This window comes from Leopardus geoffroyi, chromosome X (genome assembly GCF_018350155.1).
Source record: "Leopardus geoffroyi isolate Oge1 chromosome X, O.geoffroyi_Oge1_pat1.0, whole genome shotgun sequence".
Taxonomy (NCBI): domain Eukaryota; kingdom Metazoa; phylum Chordata; class Mammalia; order Carnivora; family Felidae; genus Leopardus; species Leopardus geoffroyi.
In genome coordinates this window covers 10621905-10637026 of record NC_059343.1, presented here as the reverse complement: position 1 = coordinate 10637026, position 15122 = coordinate 10621905, and the positions used below count along the sequence as shown (strand labels likewise).

Here is a 15122-nt window from a genome sequence, read left to right as displayed (position 1 = left end):
ATATAAAACTTACCAACTGATCACTTCAAACTGCACAGTCCGGGGGCATTTAGCGCATCCACGATGTTGTACCCACAGAACCACTGTCTGGTTCTAGAATATTGGTTCCCCCCCCCCAAAAGAAACCCCATAAACTGTGCCTCATCTTCCCCTCCGCCCGGCCCCTGCCCACCACTGACCTCACTTCTGTCTCTCAGAATTTGCCGATTATGGATCCATATAACATGTGGCCTTTTGTGTCTGGCTTTTTCCTTGGCATCAGGTTTTGTGTGTTCATCCGCGTTATAGCACGTGTCAGCACTTCATTCCTTTCTGTGGCCTGTCGGGAACGTGTGTGTGCAGGGTTTTGTTGATACACCTGTTTTCAGTTCTTGGGGTACGTACCGAGGAGTGAAATTGCTCGCTTTTACGGCGGTTTGACGTTTACCTTACTGAGTCGCTACCCGTGCTAGTTCTGTGCCGATCTTTCTCTATCACGTAGGTCCGTTCTGCTTCAAACCCACGTTAGGAATTGCTTCTGTCGCGATGCCTTTCCTGATCGTTCCCTACGTCTTCCCATGCATCCTGCGTGTCAGTGACTGTCCGATGAATGCCTCTCGCTCAGCTCCACGTAGAGAGGCTTTACTTCCGCCTCCTTGCATCTTCGTTTCTCGCATCTGCCCCATTTCTATTGCTTTGGAGGACGTTTGTCCCTCTGTCTGTGCTCGTTGTGCTCAAACATACTTGGACCTATTCTTGCCTTTCTGTTGTTGGGCTATTCTAGTAACAATTGGAGATTACAAAAATAGATTTTGATTCTCTTGCTCGCGAAACTCGGGTTTTTGTGGAAATTTAGGCATCGTCGGTTCTACCATATTTGAAATACTAAAATGTCAGTGAAAAAGTAGGCCAGAGGGGCAGGGTTTGAGGGGAGGGATGGTTGAATCTTCACGACGACCATGTGAGGTGGATTCTGTTGTTCCCACTGAACCACAAAGAAACGGAGACGCAGGGAGATTGAGCCCCCGGCTCAAGGCCGCACAGCTCAAGGCCTTCACAGCCTGTGCCTTTGACCCCCTTTTCTATTCAGTCTCTCCTGGTCCTCGAAGACGGTGTGCCCAAGATGGCGCGTGTATCCGTTTCCTAGGGCTGCCGCAACAAAGTACCACCAGCGGGGTGGCTTGCACAGAAGTCTCTTCTCTCACAGTTCCAGAGGCCGGGAGTCCAAAACCGAGGGACCTGTAGGGTTGGCTCCTTCTGAAGGCACCGAGGGAGAATCCATTCCATGCCCCTCTCCTAGTTTCTGGTGCTGTCTGCAATCCTTGACATTTCTCGGCCCGTAGAAGCATTTCTGCCTCTGCCTTCACATTTCCCCTGTGTCTCTCCTCTGTGTCCCAATTTCCCTCTGCTTGTAAAGACACCAGTCATTGCGTGAGGGCCCACCCTAATCAAGTATGACCTCGTCCTGACTTGATTCCATCTGCAAAGATCCTGTTTCCAAATACGGCCACGTTCATAGGTACCTGAGGTGGGGATCTGAACACCTGTTTTTATTGGGACACAATTGAACCTACAACAGTATATGAGTGTGACAGCATCATGTCAGCGCTGGTGAGCCTTTGGCTTTGGGAGCCGCTCACCAGCTCTTGTATCCCGCGGCACCTTATGGAACGTGTCGAATATTCTCGTGGTGTAATGCACCTTTGCTGAATCTAATTACCAAGGAAGATGCCATCGATTGTATGAATTTTCCCCAACATACTTCTTTTTGTTAGTTTCTCTCCTCACACCTCACAAAAGTATACGCTTTTGTTTATGAAATAGTTCCGGTTTATTCCTAGATAAGAGCTTCAGTCTTTATTTGCATGTGTTTACAAATGGTTGAAACAAAGCCTTTGACTATCTCATAATGTCTTCCTTAATCCCATTCTTTTTGGATAAAAATAGTATTAATATATCCATTGTAAATCGCTGGCAGCTCATTTTGAAATGTGTCTTTTTGTACAATATGTACTATTAAGTATTCTCCTGTGTTGCTCAGGGTAAGAAAAGATGACACAGTGTTTTTTTGTCATTTCAAGAAGCCCAGTTTTTTTTTTTTTTAATGCTCTATTTAAAATGATTTTTAAAAGACGAAGTGCAGCTTAATGAAACGGGAACTTGCCATTTCAGTGATGGAAAATGTGGAGGACAGGATACTTGAGATACATTTTAAAAGGAAATGCATATTTAAATATAAATGCTTGTTTTAAAGTCATCCATTAGGCAAAAACGGAGACACTCGAAGGGTCTAGATCCCTTGAGAACGTTTTCATGGCGCTTAACAAGGAATATCATTGGAGGGCTTACTGTGCATCAGACTTTGTTCTAATTGCTTAATGTGGATTGACCCATTTAATCTCAAGACCACCCTATGAAGCAGATAGTTATCCCCCTTTTTTTTTTTCTTTTTGAGAGAGTGAGCGAGAGGGAATCCCAATGCCCAGGCTCAATCCCGCGATCAGTGAGGTCATGACCTGAGCCGAAACCAAGAGTTGGATGCTTCACTGACTGAGCCACCCAGGCGCCCCAGCAGAAACCATTTTAAATCGAACAACTCTGTGACGTTTAATACGTTCACAGTGTTTTACAACCACCAGCTCTATCAACTTCCAAAACCTTTTCGTCGCCCCAAAAGGAAACGCTGTCATCTTCTCTCTCTCTGCCCTGGGGCGCTCTCTCTCTCTCTCTCTCTCTCTCTCTCTCTCTCTCTCTCTCTCTCTCTCTCTCTGCCCTGGGGCGCTCTCAAATATAAACAAACATTTAAAAAAAAAAAAATCCGAAAACAGAGACCTGGGGTCAATAAGCCCCTTTCCTAAGGTTACCCAGCTGCTAAGTGATAGACCCGTGTTTGAACCCGAGCCCTGGGATGCAAGTGTATGACTCTTGGAAGATCCGGGGCTGAGTCTGAACTCCACCTGGCTCCCGGGCACTGGGTGGGGGCGGGGCGCTCAGCACCTGTACCTTCACGACCTTCACGTGGAGCAGGTGAGCTTACCTGCTCGTTGCTGAGGCCACAGGGCCACTCGCAGGTCCCCACACGGTTCTGCTTGGGAGTGGGGCCACACCTCGTCTTCCTCTGTCAAACCCGCAAACCCTCGCTCCCCCAAGCAAACGGCGCACGAGGTGGGGTTCCCCTCTGTGTCTCGCTACTCCACCGCCCCGCCCCTCTGTGTGGGCACTCACGCGCTCATTTCAGAAGCTTCCAGCTCCTTCACCAGGGCCAGAGAGATGCCTGGGGTGGGAAATGGTAGGAGGCATCCACTGTGCAGCCCGTACAAGCTCACAGGGTCAGGCTCTCTCGCCTTGGCGGGTCCCGGCCTTGCCCTGTACCTCCTCCTCCAAGGTCACATTCAGTCCTTAACGCCTCTTCTCCTTGCCTCCCTCTCCTAGCTGCTTCCCTCTTCGGGACTTCTAGGAGCTTCCCCCTCCTGCTCTCCCTCCTGTCTCTGATCATGGATTTCCGGCTCCTCCTGTGCTGCCCGCCCTTTCGCGCACAGGTTGACAGACTGTGCGTGACCGTCTTGTTCCCTTACCCTGCACACCCAGCTGGGTCGTCCCATCCACTCCACCTTCTCCCATCTGTGTGTCGATGACTCACCCTGACAGTTGTAGCCCTGTTCTTTCTTCCACCCTCTGCCCCAGTGATCCTGTGTCCTGGCTGGCCTGCAGAGTCCCAATTTATGCCTCTTGTCTTAGGATCCTTCTTGGCGGTGCGTTCCTCCCTGCCAGTGCCTCTTAGTAGAACGTCCCGCAAGCTTATGAAGTTCAACAGATCCGAATCAGATGCCTCATTCCATCTTGGCTTCCTCTGTGTTGATTAATTATTAGGACGCCTGTTTTCCAAGGATGAGGGGAGGTCGCCACCCCTGGAGTAACAGCTGGACCCAGCAGCCTCCACCTCTGTTCCCTGACACTCATCCTTCCTTGGATATCAAGGGTTGCGGCTCATTTGACCCCCCAGCCCAGTGCTGATAGAACTTTCTGCCATGATGGGCACGTTCCAAATCTCTGTTGCCCGGTAGAGCGACCGCTGCCCACGTGTGGCTATCGAGCACTTGAAACGGGGCTGACGCAGCTGAGGAACTGACTTTTGAATTAGATTGGATTTTAATGTAAATAGCCACGCGTACCTAGTGGCCACGCTGTGGTCTCGAGCAGCTCTGCCTTCGGGCATCTCAGACTTAAACGTGCGCACAGCTTACCTGGGAATCTTGTTAAAATGCAGAATCCGCTTCGCTCGGTCGGGCGAAATCGACGCTGCTGGAAGGCGGGCCGCCCTTGGAGGAGCAAGGCTCTAGTCCAAGCCCTGGCTCGCTTCAGCCACCCCTGGGAAGATGACGAAAGCTGCCAGATGCCCAGGCCTTGCCCCAAACCTGGGAAATCAGGAGCTCAGGGAGTAATCTGGGTATTTGTGCGTTTTCAAAGCTCCCCGGGGTGATGGGAACATAAGATAAGTCCAGACTGAGCTGCTCAAACAAGACTTGGTCGTGAGAGGTTTCAGGTTAACAAAGTGGAACGAGCCCGTGGGTACAAGTCGGGTGGCCTCTGGGGCTCCGGTGGGACGCCTCTTCCTCTTCAGCCTGAAGTCCCCGCTGGGGACCCCTGCCTGCCTTCCCCCCCCCCCCCCCCCAAGTCTCTCGATGCTGCCAGAGGCTGGAACAGCTCTGACTTCTTTGAACAGATTTCAAAGCAGCCAAACAGCCCTGGCCTCGCACTTGTAAAGAATTTCCCTTTTTGCCAGGACTGTTCTGGGCAACGTGGCTTTGCTGACAAAATGCACGCAAACCCCGTGCATTACTCTTTCCTCGGCACACACAGGTTTCTGGCACAGTTGTAAAGAAGTAAATACGGAGACCGGAGCTGTTGATAGAGTCGGGCACCTGGAGACCGGCTCGGGCTGATCAGACTCCCCGTTGGGACCCTGCTGCTCCTACAGCCCCGAGTCCGTACCTCACCAGGAAGGTTATCATCACTTCAGACTTGTCTGTGTGCCCTCCTTCCTTCTAGCCTGAGTGTCCTCCAAAGTAGGGCCACTGTCCTCTGGCTCTCTGCCTCTCCATCCAGGCCACTGTCACAGTCTGCTGGGAAACCTCCCTCAGACCTACTGGTTCAGAATCCCGAGAGGCTGAGCCAGGAACGTGTGTGTCGAAATCTCTCTTTTTCTTTCTTTCTTTTTTACTGCTTATTTTTGCGAGAGAGAGAGAGAGCGAGCGAGCGTGCGCTCACATGTGTGCACGAATGGGCTGGGGAGGGGCAGAGAGAGAGGGGAGACACAGAATCCGAAGCAGGCTCCAGGCTCCGAGCTGTCAGCGCAGAGCCCGACGCGGGGCTCGAACTCACGAGCCGTGAGATCATGACCTGAGCCGAAGTCGGACTCCCAACCACCGACCGAGCCTCCCCAGGAACGTGTGTGTTTGAGTGGCTTCACAAACTGTCTTGACTTGTAGATGGGAACGAGCAAGCCTCGTGGCCCTGGAGCCCAATGTTGTTTACCTCTGGCACATGGCGAACAGCAAATAAATATTTGTTTAATGTATGGAAATACGTTTAAAGTTTAAATCCGTGGAGAGACTTGGCAGACCCCACTCTAGCCAAGGGATCAAGGCTGAGATCAACACCGTTGGCCCCTATACAATGCATTGCCTCGCTTCCTGGGTTTCCTTCCTAGTAATGTACAACGGGAACTAATCAGGAGCAATCATCGGACAGACTCACACCGAGGGCCAGTCCCTAAAACACGTGACCAGCACTCCTCACAAGACGAAAAGTCATGAAAAACAAAGACTGGGGAACTGTCACAGATGGAAGGAAGCTAAGGAGATCTTGGATTGGATCCTGGAATAGAAGGAGAAGGAACGTGAGTGGGGGGAAAATTAGCAACATCCGAAGAAGTTCTAGGCTTTAGTTACTCACATTGTATCGAGGTTCATATTTTAGCTTTGATAAAGCTAAAGATGTTAACCTAAGGACAAGGTGGGTAAAGGGTATATAGAAACAGTCTAATATTTTTGTGACACTTCTGGTAGCCTGAAGTTATGTCAACCCCTCTGTCCCCAAAGAGCAGTTAAAAACCAATTATACCTTAAAGGAGTGGGGAATCACTGAAATGCCACTGAACACGGGATCCTGGAAGGAGAAGAAAGAAGTCCAAGGAAGAGACCATTGGTTCGTCCCAGAAACGAAATCGGGTAACCTGATTACAAATTGATGGCCCCACATTTTCATCATGAGTCCCTAATGGTGGTTTTACAAATCTCTCATGTCTTTTAACAGCTTGATTGATCTGTAATCCACATACCGTACCGTCCTGGATTTAGAGTTGAGGATTTTAGAACCTTTCTAGCCCCCTAAAAAAAACCCCAAAAAAACAAAAAACCACCTCTCTGCCCATATCCGTCACTGGACACTTCCCCTCTTTTCCCTGGCTCTAAGCAACCGCTTTATTCCTTTTAATGGCCCAGTGGTCATCTGTTGTATGCATATGTACTCTGTCTAGTGAGCCCACGCGTCGGTCGAAGGACACCTAGTATCTTTTGGACGTTACTGTGAAGGCTTTTGGTCACATCCTGAGGTAGAAATACTCCCCCAGCCTCCCATGGTCTACGCATATGTCTTTCCACAAGATAGACTTGGGATAAAGCGTGTACGTCGTCTCCACGCATCCCGCGCGGTGCCGTTCACTGACCTACACGATCAGCCACTTTGGAACATCTTTAGAGTTGAGGCAAGAAATGACCTCAGGGTCCCAGAAGGGGGGGGGAAATGTGGGTGATGCTATGTCCAAGTCAATGACCAGCACTTCAGGGAGCTGCCTTGTGAATCACTTTATTGAATGAGTGTGCGAAAGGAAAGATACTAGTTGTCCAAGAACGCTATTGCCAAACTTTGTGGAAACAGAATCTCTTCTGTGGGAACAGCATACATTTTCTTCTGTGCCACGGAATTTCCCCTCATTTGACCCAAGGGGTAAAGGAAAACTCTTATGCAACCATCACATTTCAGAAGTTATTCTTTCTTATGTAGGCTGGTTAATAACCAACAGGAGACAATTTTATCTAAGAAAAAATGACTAAGATCCTGTATTCCATTTTTAGTGAAAGCTGATTTACATATCTAATTCATGTTCCATTAGCAGAAGTTATGGGAAATAAGGAAATGTAAGAAAAATCCAGCACTGGTTTTGGGTCTGAATTTAAAATCCTATAGTTATGCTCGGTTGGAAAGATTACCTTCAAAACTCAGAAACTGAGTAAACTGCCAACTTACTTTGCTAAGGTGTCGACCTTTTTGGAAACCTAGCAATTGTCAGTTTACTCTGTAAACGTTATTTTTAATAGAAAGCCTTTTTTCCACCATTTAAATAACTCTTTTCCAGGAGTACCTTTCCACACCCCCCCCCAACACACACACTCTCCCCCCCCCCCTTCTCTTTTATTTTTCTAAGGTTTTAGTTTTAAATAATCTCTACACCCCACATGGGGCTCGAACTCAGGACCCCAGGATCAAGAGTCTCACGCTCTTCTGACTGAGCCAGCCAGGTGCCCCCACACATTCTACTTTATCATCTGTGAAGAACTTTTCTCACTTTCTGGAAAATCCTTTGCCCACCTTGAATCTTCCTCTATTCTGATGTCCTTCAGATGTGAAATGGAGTCAGCTCACCGAATCTAAGAGAACCTGGCCGTGTCGGGTACTCGTGCTCATACTTTGTAATCTTACCACCAGCCCTTCTGCCTAGTGACCAGACTCTGTATAGTTATGCCAGAAGTATGGCGGCCAGAACCGAACACCAGACAGGAGATCTCATCTTGGTTCCGTGCTTGTGCGCAGCGTAAGCTTTAGTTGCCCTTTCGGCTGAACATATCAGGGGGCTCGAGTTGGTGTTTCTGTCAACTAAGCCCTTCAGACTTTTTCTGTGTGTTGCTGATGAGCCTGTCCTACCACCGCGTTTCCCTGCCCCCATCCAGAAGTCACGCATCTGGTTTCTGACAGCTAAATTCGGATATGACCTTTGTTCCTTCGGCCTTTAACCTCTTCAGATAGGTTCTCCTCGTTTCATCCGACTCCTTTTGGCCTCTGATGGTTTTTGTCACCGAGGGGGTTGGCCTTACTTCCTAGTTTCACATCGCCTACAGACGGAAGGTCTCAGAACCTTCGTGTGAGCTGCTGACAGGCATGCCTCAGTAGCGGAAGGGCCGGCCCCAGTCCACCTGAGTCCCTGGAGACCGCCTGGCAGCCTCGTACTTCATCGCTGCTGCTGTCACAGCCTGGAGATCTGTCGGGGTTTGACATCGCTAAAGGTCGGCTGTTCCACATTCTCTTGGACACAAGGCGAGTTTTGGAAAGACCTTTACAGGTGCTTTGCCGTATCCAGACGGTTTGTGTCTAGAAGATTCCCTCAGCCTTAGAATCTAACTACCTCTTCTGGAAAGAAATCAAGAGAGGCTAATCTTCTTACATCTAATAATCACTGCGTCCTCTCCCGAGTGCTCACAAGGCATTCCTTAATAATCTACTATTAGACTCTTGACCAGGATGTGTATCAAGTTCAGTAATCCAGAGTTTTCGAGGTATGGGTCTTTTTTGCCACATTGGAAAATGACAAGTGCATTTCCCCGACTCCATTGGTATTACAGGGGAGGATTTAACTATCTTATCTTCCGGTTCTGCAAGCACCTGGGGTGAGATCTGTCTTCAGTCTGCTGTGTAAATCCCTTTAGGATATCTTGCGATCGATTTGGGCACTTCGTGCTCTACCCTGCATATCGTTCCTTCCCCTGTTTCTTGGCTGAGCGTCCTTGTTCTTGTCCAAGAGTCAGAAGCAGAATGAAGTTGAAGAGGTAATCAGGTTTCCTTTTACCTGTTGGAATTAAAACGCGAAGCCACGAATTCGGCCCGTGACCATTCGGCTGTTTTTGATCATGAGATCCTGAACCACCTTAGAGTTTACAAAGTGTCCTCATGTGCATGTGATCGTGACAGCCACCCTGTAAGCCGGTGGTTACCTGATTTTAGAAATGAGGAAACAGGGGCACCTGGGTGGCTCAGTCGGTTAAGCAGCTGATTCTCGGTTTCGGCGCAGGTCATGGTCTCACGGTTTGTGGGTTCGAGCCCCGCGTCAGGCTCTGTGCTGACAGTGCAGAGCCTGCTCAGGACTGACTCTCTCTCTCTCTCTCTCTCTCAAGATTAATAAATAAACTTAAATGAAGAAACAGCATTGAACTTATGTCAAGTGACCTGTAAGGGTGAGTGATTTTTTTTTTTTCCAAGTCCTGCTACGAAACTGGTCCGTAGCAGAGCTGGGCACCCCCTGGCCTTCTCACTACAGCCTTCGCTGCACTCAACACGCGCACCACCCTGCTCGGGAAGCTCACCTTTCTGACCTTATCCTCGGAAATTCCTGTTTGTTCTTTAATATGTGCCCTTGCCTTTCACTTCCGCAGCATGAGGGGCACTTCCCTTCTTGTGGGAGCGTGACCCTAGCTGGGTGGCTCAGGCGGTTAAGCGTCCGACTCTTGATTTTGGCTCAGGTCATGATCTCGCGGTTCGTGAGTTCAAGCCCCGCTTCGGGTTCTGTGCTGCCGGTGCGGAGCCTGTTTGGGATCCTCTCTCTCTCCCTCTCTCTCTCTCTCTGTCTGCCCCTCCCCCACTCACTCACACTTACCCTTTCTCTCTCTCTCAAAAATAAACGTTAAAACACACACACACACCCCAACTCTGACCCTGGAATCAAATCTGCCGTTTTCTGAACCTCTAGACCTTCGGTCCAGGATAGCAGCCCCCTCATCCGCTCTCTGCAGGAGGGAATTGGCAGCAATGCGAGGCCAGGCCATTGAGAATTTATCGGCATTTCTTTTTTGCTGAGTAAGGTGCTTCGGAGATTTGCTGCGGAGATTTATTTACACTACCGTGCATGTCCTCAGAGAGACGGGGAGAAGGTGAAGGGTCAGCATCGATTTCTTTCAGGTTTGTCAAGGCTCTTGGGGCTTTTCAACGTCCCTTTGTACTACAGAGTGCAGGATCCGGCGACAGGCGACCTTTTTGATAGAACTTTATTGATACAACGTATGGTAACCTTTTCTCCTGCCTTCACTGACCTCTCGCTGCTCCCCAGAAATAAATGGGCCACATCCTGCTGTCATTTGTTGTCAGCTCTGGGTATAATAAAGCGAGTTTCCCACAAAGAACTGCTTTAGAGAAAATCACAATTTGGTCATCACGGGCGATCCAAATCTGCAGCCGCAACGTGCGTGTTTCTTTCTGGTTCCTTTTACAACCTCACCGCAGACTGAAGCAGAGGGACCAGGGTAGACCAAAGGGAAATTATTTCTCTGTTGTTTTGCCAAAGAGTTCATCCCTGGCCCTTGCAAATGCCACAGATCCTGGAGTTTTGAAAACGGGCTAGAATCATCACAAGGCCGCTCTTTCTCTAGGAAGAAAGTGAGTGAGTTTCCCATTAGGAGATCATGGTTAAAATAATCCTTCGGCCCTGGAACCAAATGTAACTAGCAAAGTGTTCAAAAGCTGCATTCATTCGGGAGAGAGAACAACCTTTCTCATAATGAGCCCTGGGAAGTGGCCAGCATGGAAAGAGGTCGCACAATTGACAGTTTGGCGTCCGAATAACTACTACTCGCTTATTTTTGCTTGTGGTGTTACAGCTTTTGTGGTTTTCTCTGAGGCCGAATCCCTGGTGTCTTCAAACAGAGTTTCCACTGAGTCTGTCTTCTTTCAAACCACGCTGCGTTGTGGAATTGTGATCCGCCATTTTCATAGGAGGTGGAAACAGTCACTACAGCATAAATTAACAAAACGGGGTTCAGTCAATTTTTATTTCCCGTGGATGGGGCATTTGTTCTTAAGACTAAGACTATGTCAAATTATAGCTTCAGCTGTTCGTTTTTCAGATTGCCCGCGGAGCATGGTTTGGTGAAATTATATAATAGGTACAAGTGTGCAAGATCCCTTATCTGAGGAGAACCGAGAAGGATACTGTTCCCGAACATTCTGCTGGTTGCCTATCCAAGAGGCAAAACGTTGGTGCTTGGGATGAGGGGGATTACTTTAAGGCTGCATGGCTCTCTATGGTTCCACCAGTTTCTAAACTGTATTTCCACAAACGAAGTCAGAAGCGAAAGAGCTCTTTGGGGGGTAATATTCATAATACTTTTCTCATGGGTGTTTTCCAAAGGCTCTAAAACATGCCTTCATTTATTCGTGTTGCTTCACATCTGTATCATACCTACCTGCCATGTTTCAGAATCCACTCACAAACTCAGGCACATGACCTCAGCAGGACAGTGAAAACCACCACGGTTTCCCCCCGGTCTCTCCCCCGTTTCCACCCGCATCTTGACTACTCTGCCCCCAGGAAGTGGGGGGGGGGGGGGGCGGGGCACAGCTGCAGGCAAGTAGATGTTTCTTTTGGTTTCGAGCTTCCAAGGACCAAGATCCACTTGTTAGACTCTATGGTTTTAACTTCGAGATTTTTGCCTTTTCTACTGACTTGAGAACTTAATCTGTGACTCTGCCACGCTACCTTTCAGACGCGTGCGCGCACACACACGCCTCCCGCCCCCTTACCCTAAAACTTGACCGCCGAGCTGTCCTAAGCACGAGACTATTTGTTCTCACCATTTTGGGGTCACAGACCACTTGAAGAATGTGTTGGAAGCTTCTATCTACCCTAAGAAGTGTCAATATAAATATGTGTAGATTTTGCCTTCATTTCTGCAGGGATCCGTAGCTTCCATGGAGCCCATGCCGAGGGACTTTTACTATACGTTCTTCTGTGAGTTTCGTTTCCATCTGCATGTGTTACTTTTGTCAATTGAATCTATCTTGGTTACTTCTTCAATTAACAAATTAATTAGAAGACCAACGGCCTAAAATAGATTTTTTACATTTGATTAAGTACAATATTGAGTGCCGAAGTCCATTTGAAAGTGGGGTGTTCGTTATTAACCTTTTCAATACCAAAATCTCAATACCAGTCGTCGTGGTTGCCAAAAAGCCAGTCTTGAGAGCCAAAATAATACGAGGAAAAAACGGCCGACAGTTGAATTTTTATCGGAATTATTTTTACCAAAGAATATGAAAGAAATCCCTTATTTAAAAGCAGATAGAAACAGGGTTCAGGGTTTGACCGTGTTAATGGTCTCTTTCACGTGGGAACCCCTCACTGTACCAGAGTGTTGTAAGAGTCCTGTCGATTTAAAAAAACAAAACAAAACATTTTTTTAATGTTTTTTTTTATTTTTGAGAGAGAGAGTTGGGGGGAGACACAGAAATCTGAAGCAGGCTCCAGGCTCTGAGCTGTCAGCACAGAGCCCGACGCGGGTCTCGACCCCACGCACCGTGAGATCATGACCTGAGCCGAAGTTGGACACTCAACCGACTGAGCCCCCCAGGCGCCCCACGAGTCCTGTCGATTTTAAGGGGTAGTCGTATTTTACTCCTCCCACCAAGGTTTATACATTTTTGTGGTCACTTCTTAAAATCCTGAAAACTGAAATAACTGAGGGGGGGAAGGGGCCAACGGAAAAACAACCTAATGAGGATTCTCTTGCCTTCTCAAATCCCTTCCTGTGTAGAAACCCCCCGGGCGGCCCCTGGAGTGTTTCTTTCAGCTCGCTGGCGCATCTGGCTCAGCGTGCGTGTTCGCACCGAGTGATGTTTCAGTTGTTGCTGCTGTGACGTGACGTCCGTTGCCAAGGTGATGAAACAGGGATTTCTTTTCCAGTCCGGGCCTGGGATGGAGGACGGGGCAGAGAAGAGAGGTGAGCCCGGACGACGGAACCAACAGGCACGCTTGGGAACGACGCTCCTTGTTCATTCGGTTCAGTAGCTGAGCGGCTTTTCTTTCAAACTCTCTGTGGGTGGTGGGAGCCCGTGGGGGCAAGAGCCTGGTTACTGGAGCTAACGTGTATGCAACCTTGCCGGTCCAAGCACTTCGTACGACCTCTAGGACAACCGCATGGGATAGCAGGGTTCCAGCCCGACTCCCCCACTGCCTGGCTGTGTAAACACGTACGCCTTCATGGTTATTAACTAACAATACCCATCCCTTGGCGTTGACATTAGCACTAAAGAAGTCGGTCAGTATAATACAGTTATAACTGTGCCTGATATATTAAAAACTCCATAAAGGTGTCAAAACTTAGCAATAAAAGTAAAATCTGTTGGGCCCCCCCGGGTGGCTCAGTCAGCTAAGCATCCGATTTGGGCTCAGGTCATGATCTCACGGTTCGTGGGTTCACGTCGCGCTCTCTGCTGTCAGTGCAGATCCTTTGGATTCTCTGTCCCTCTCTCTCTCTCTGCCCCTTCCCTGCTTGCATGTGCTTTCTCTCTCTTTTTCTCTCTCTCTCTCCAAAATAAACAAACATTAAATAAAATCTGTTTACACCAAGACTTAGAAGCAAATGTGCAAAGCTACATTATTCACAGTAAACCCCAAACTGGAAACAACTCCAGTGTCTCCCAGCTGGTGAATGCATTAAAACAACTGGGCGGGGGGGAGGGGTCACCTGGGTGACTCAGTCGGTTAAGCGTCCCACTTCGGCTCGGGTCATGATCTCACGGTTCGTGAGTTCCAGCCTGCTTGGGACTCTCTCCGTACCTCGCTCTCTGCCCGTCCCCCGCTCACGTGCAAGCTCTGTCTCAAATACTTAAAACCATAGGCGAAGTGTAATGTATATAAATTTTACCTCAAAGCTAAAAAAGCACCCTCGCTGCCAATTGTAAGGCTCCATGATACCTAGATTTTTTTTTTGTATTTTAGAACAGGGATGAATGGTTTTCACCCAGATCCAGGTCACGGGACTGTTGAGATGATGTCAGAGGAGAGATGAAGCGTACACCCGTCTGCTGTGAAAGATACCGAGGGTGATGGTGAGGATGCCTACGCTGGCAGTCTTTATTGTCACAGAAGTTGTCGGGACTTTGCAGACTAAACCAGCGAGAAATCACATGAGCAAATACAATTCAAGGTGTGTGGCGCGGCTGAGTATGGATGGATCAAAACACAGCGCGAGCAATCAGTGGGGGAGAGGAATAGCCCGGGGGGGGGGGGGTCCCCGGCAGAGAAGGCTTCGAAGGGGCTGGATACACTATCCTGGAAGTAACGTGAGCAGTGGCAGAGAGGTCACAATTCATGTGTGCAAGTGGCCCCATTGGAGCATGTCGGGAAGACTCCGATTGTAAAGGACCCTGAGGTTTGTCACCTTCACACACGTGGTTGCAGAGGGTTCCCGATGGTCCGCTGGTCTGCTGGAGGGGTAGCGACTGACTTCAGTGACAGCACATGGGTAGCTAAAGATTGGCCATGGTGGGAGTACTTACAACATCGAAAAGGAAGAACATTACAGGCGTGGGTCCCCCTGCCCCACAGAGAGCCACAGTGATCGGAAATAGGTATGAGCTTGTGAGAGGGGAGCAAACAGAATGATTTAGTGCTGCCTGCTCTTAAGAGAGCAAAAAAAGAAAAAAGAAGACTCCTTATGGGAGATGAAGAAGCGCAAATATTTAAATTAAAACGATTTTTTTAACGTTTATTTATTTTTGAGAGACAGAGCACGAGCGGGGGAGGGGCAGAGAGAGAGAGAGAGAGAGACAGAGCCTGAAGCAGGCTCCAGGCTCTGAGCTGTCAGCACGGAGCCCGACACGGGGCCCGAACCCACGAGCCACGAGATCATGATCTGAGCCGAAGTCGGACACTTAGCCGACTGAGCCACCCAGGTGCCCAGGAAGCACAAATAGTTAATGCTGAAAGAGAGGTAGGATCGTTTGGGGTCGCTGCCACAGGAACTGGAACAGTAGCATGCCTTCCCACGAGTGCGGATGGAATTAGCATGTCTTGTGCAAAATGGGGTGTCTTCGGACCTTCACTAGACGGGACTCCCTCTCGCCTCAACAACTTCTTTGAGATCTACGCAGCACCTGAACTGTCGGTGCGTGCAGTGCCGAGCTGGGTCCTCCCCTGTGCCCGCTGGCACTCTGGGAAGGCAGCCACTGTGGTGGCGTGAACGAGGTCCTGAGCCAGTCCTTAACCCCTGTATCGCTCATCCCGTCCGCTTGCACTACAGACCTTGCTTACTTGTTTG

At 49.0% G+C, this 15122-nt stretch overlaps 1 protein-coding gene and 1 long non-coding RNA gene across 3 annotated transcripts in view; one reads left to right on the top strand and one right to left on the bottom strand.

Annotated features, from left to right (window-relative positions):
• GPM6B (glycoprotein M6B) overlaps nt 1-15122 on the top strand; it is a 148471-nt gene that overhangs the window by 56938 nt on the left and 76411 nt on the right. Inside the window, exon 1 of one of the 2 annotated variants that reach the window (XM_045472603.1) lies at nt 12761-12800. The exons of the other annotated variant lie outside the window; for it this stretch is intronic. Within the exon in view, the coding sequence (XP_045328559.1) occupies nt 12776-12800 (25 nt within the window). The 5' untranslated portion in view covers nt 12761-12775. Of the gene's footprint in view, nt 1-12760; nt 12801-15122 lie in introns of those variants that run through there. 2 annotated transcript variants of the gene reach the window in all.
• LOC123595211 lies at nt 5244-12586 on the bottom strand. Its single transcript, XR_006711084.1, has 3 exons — nt 12411-12586; nt 8248-8250; nt 5244-5395 (listed from the first exon to the last, which is right to left on the bottom strand). It is a non-coding gene; the product is annotated as an uncharacterized LOC123595211 (long non-coding RNA).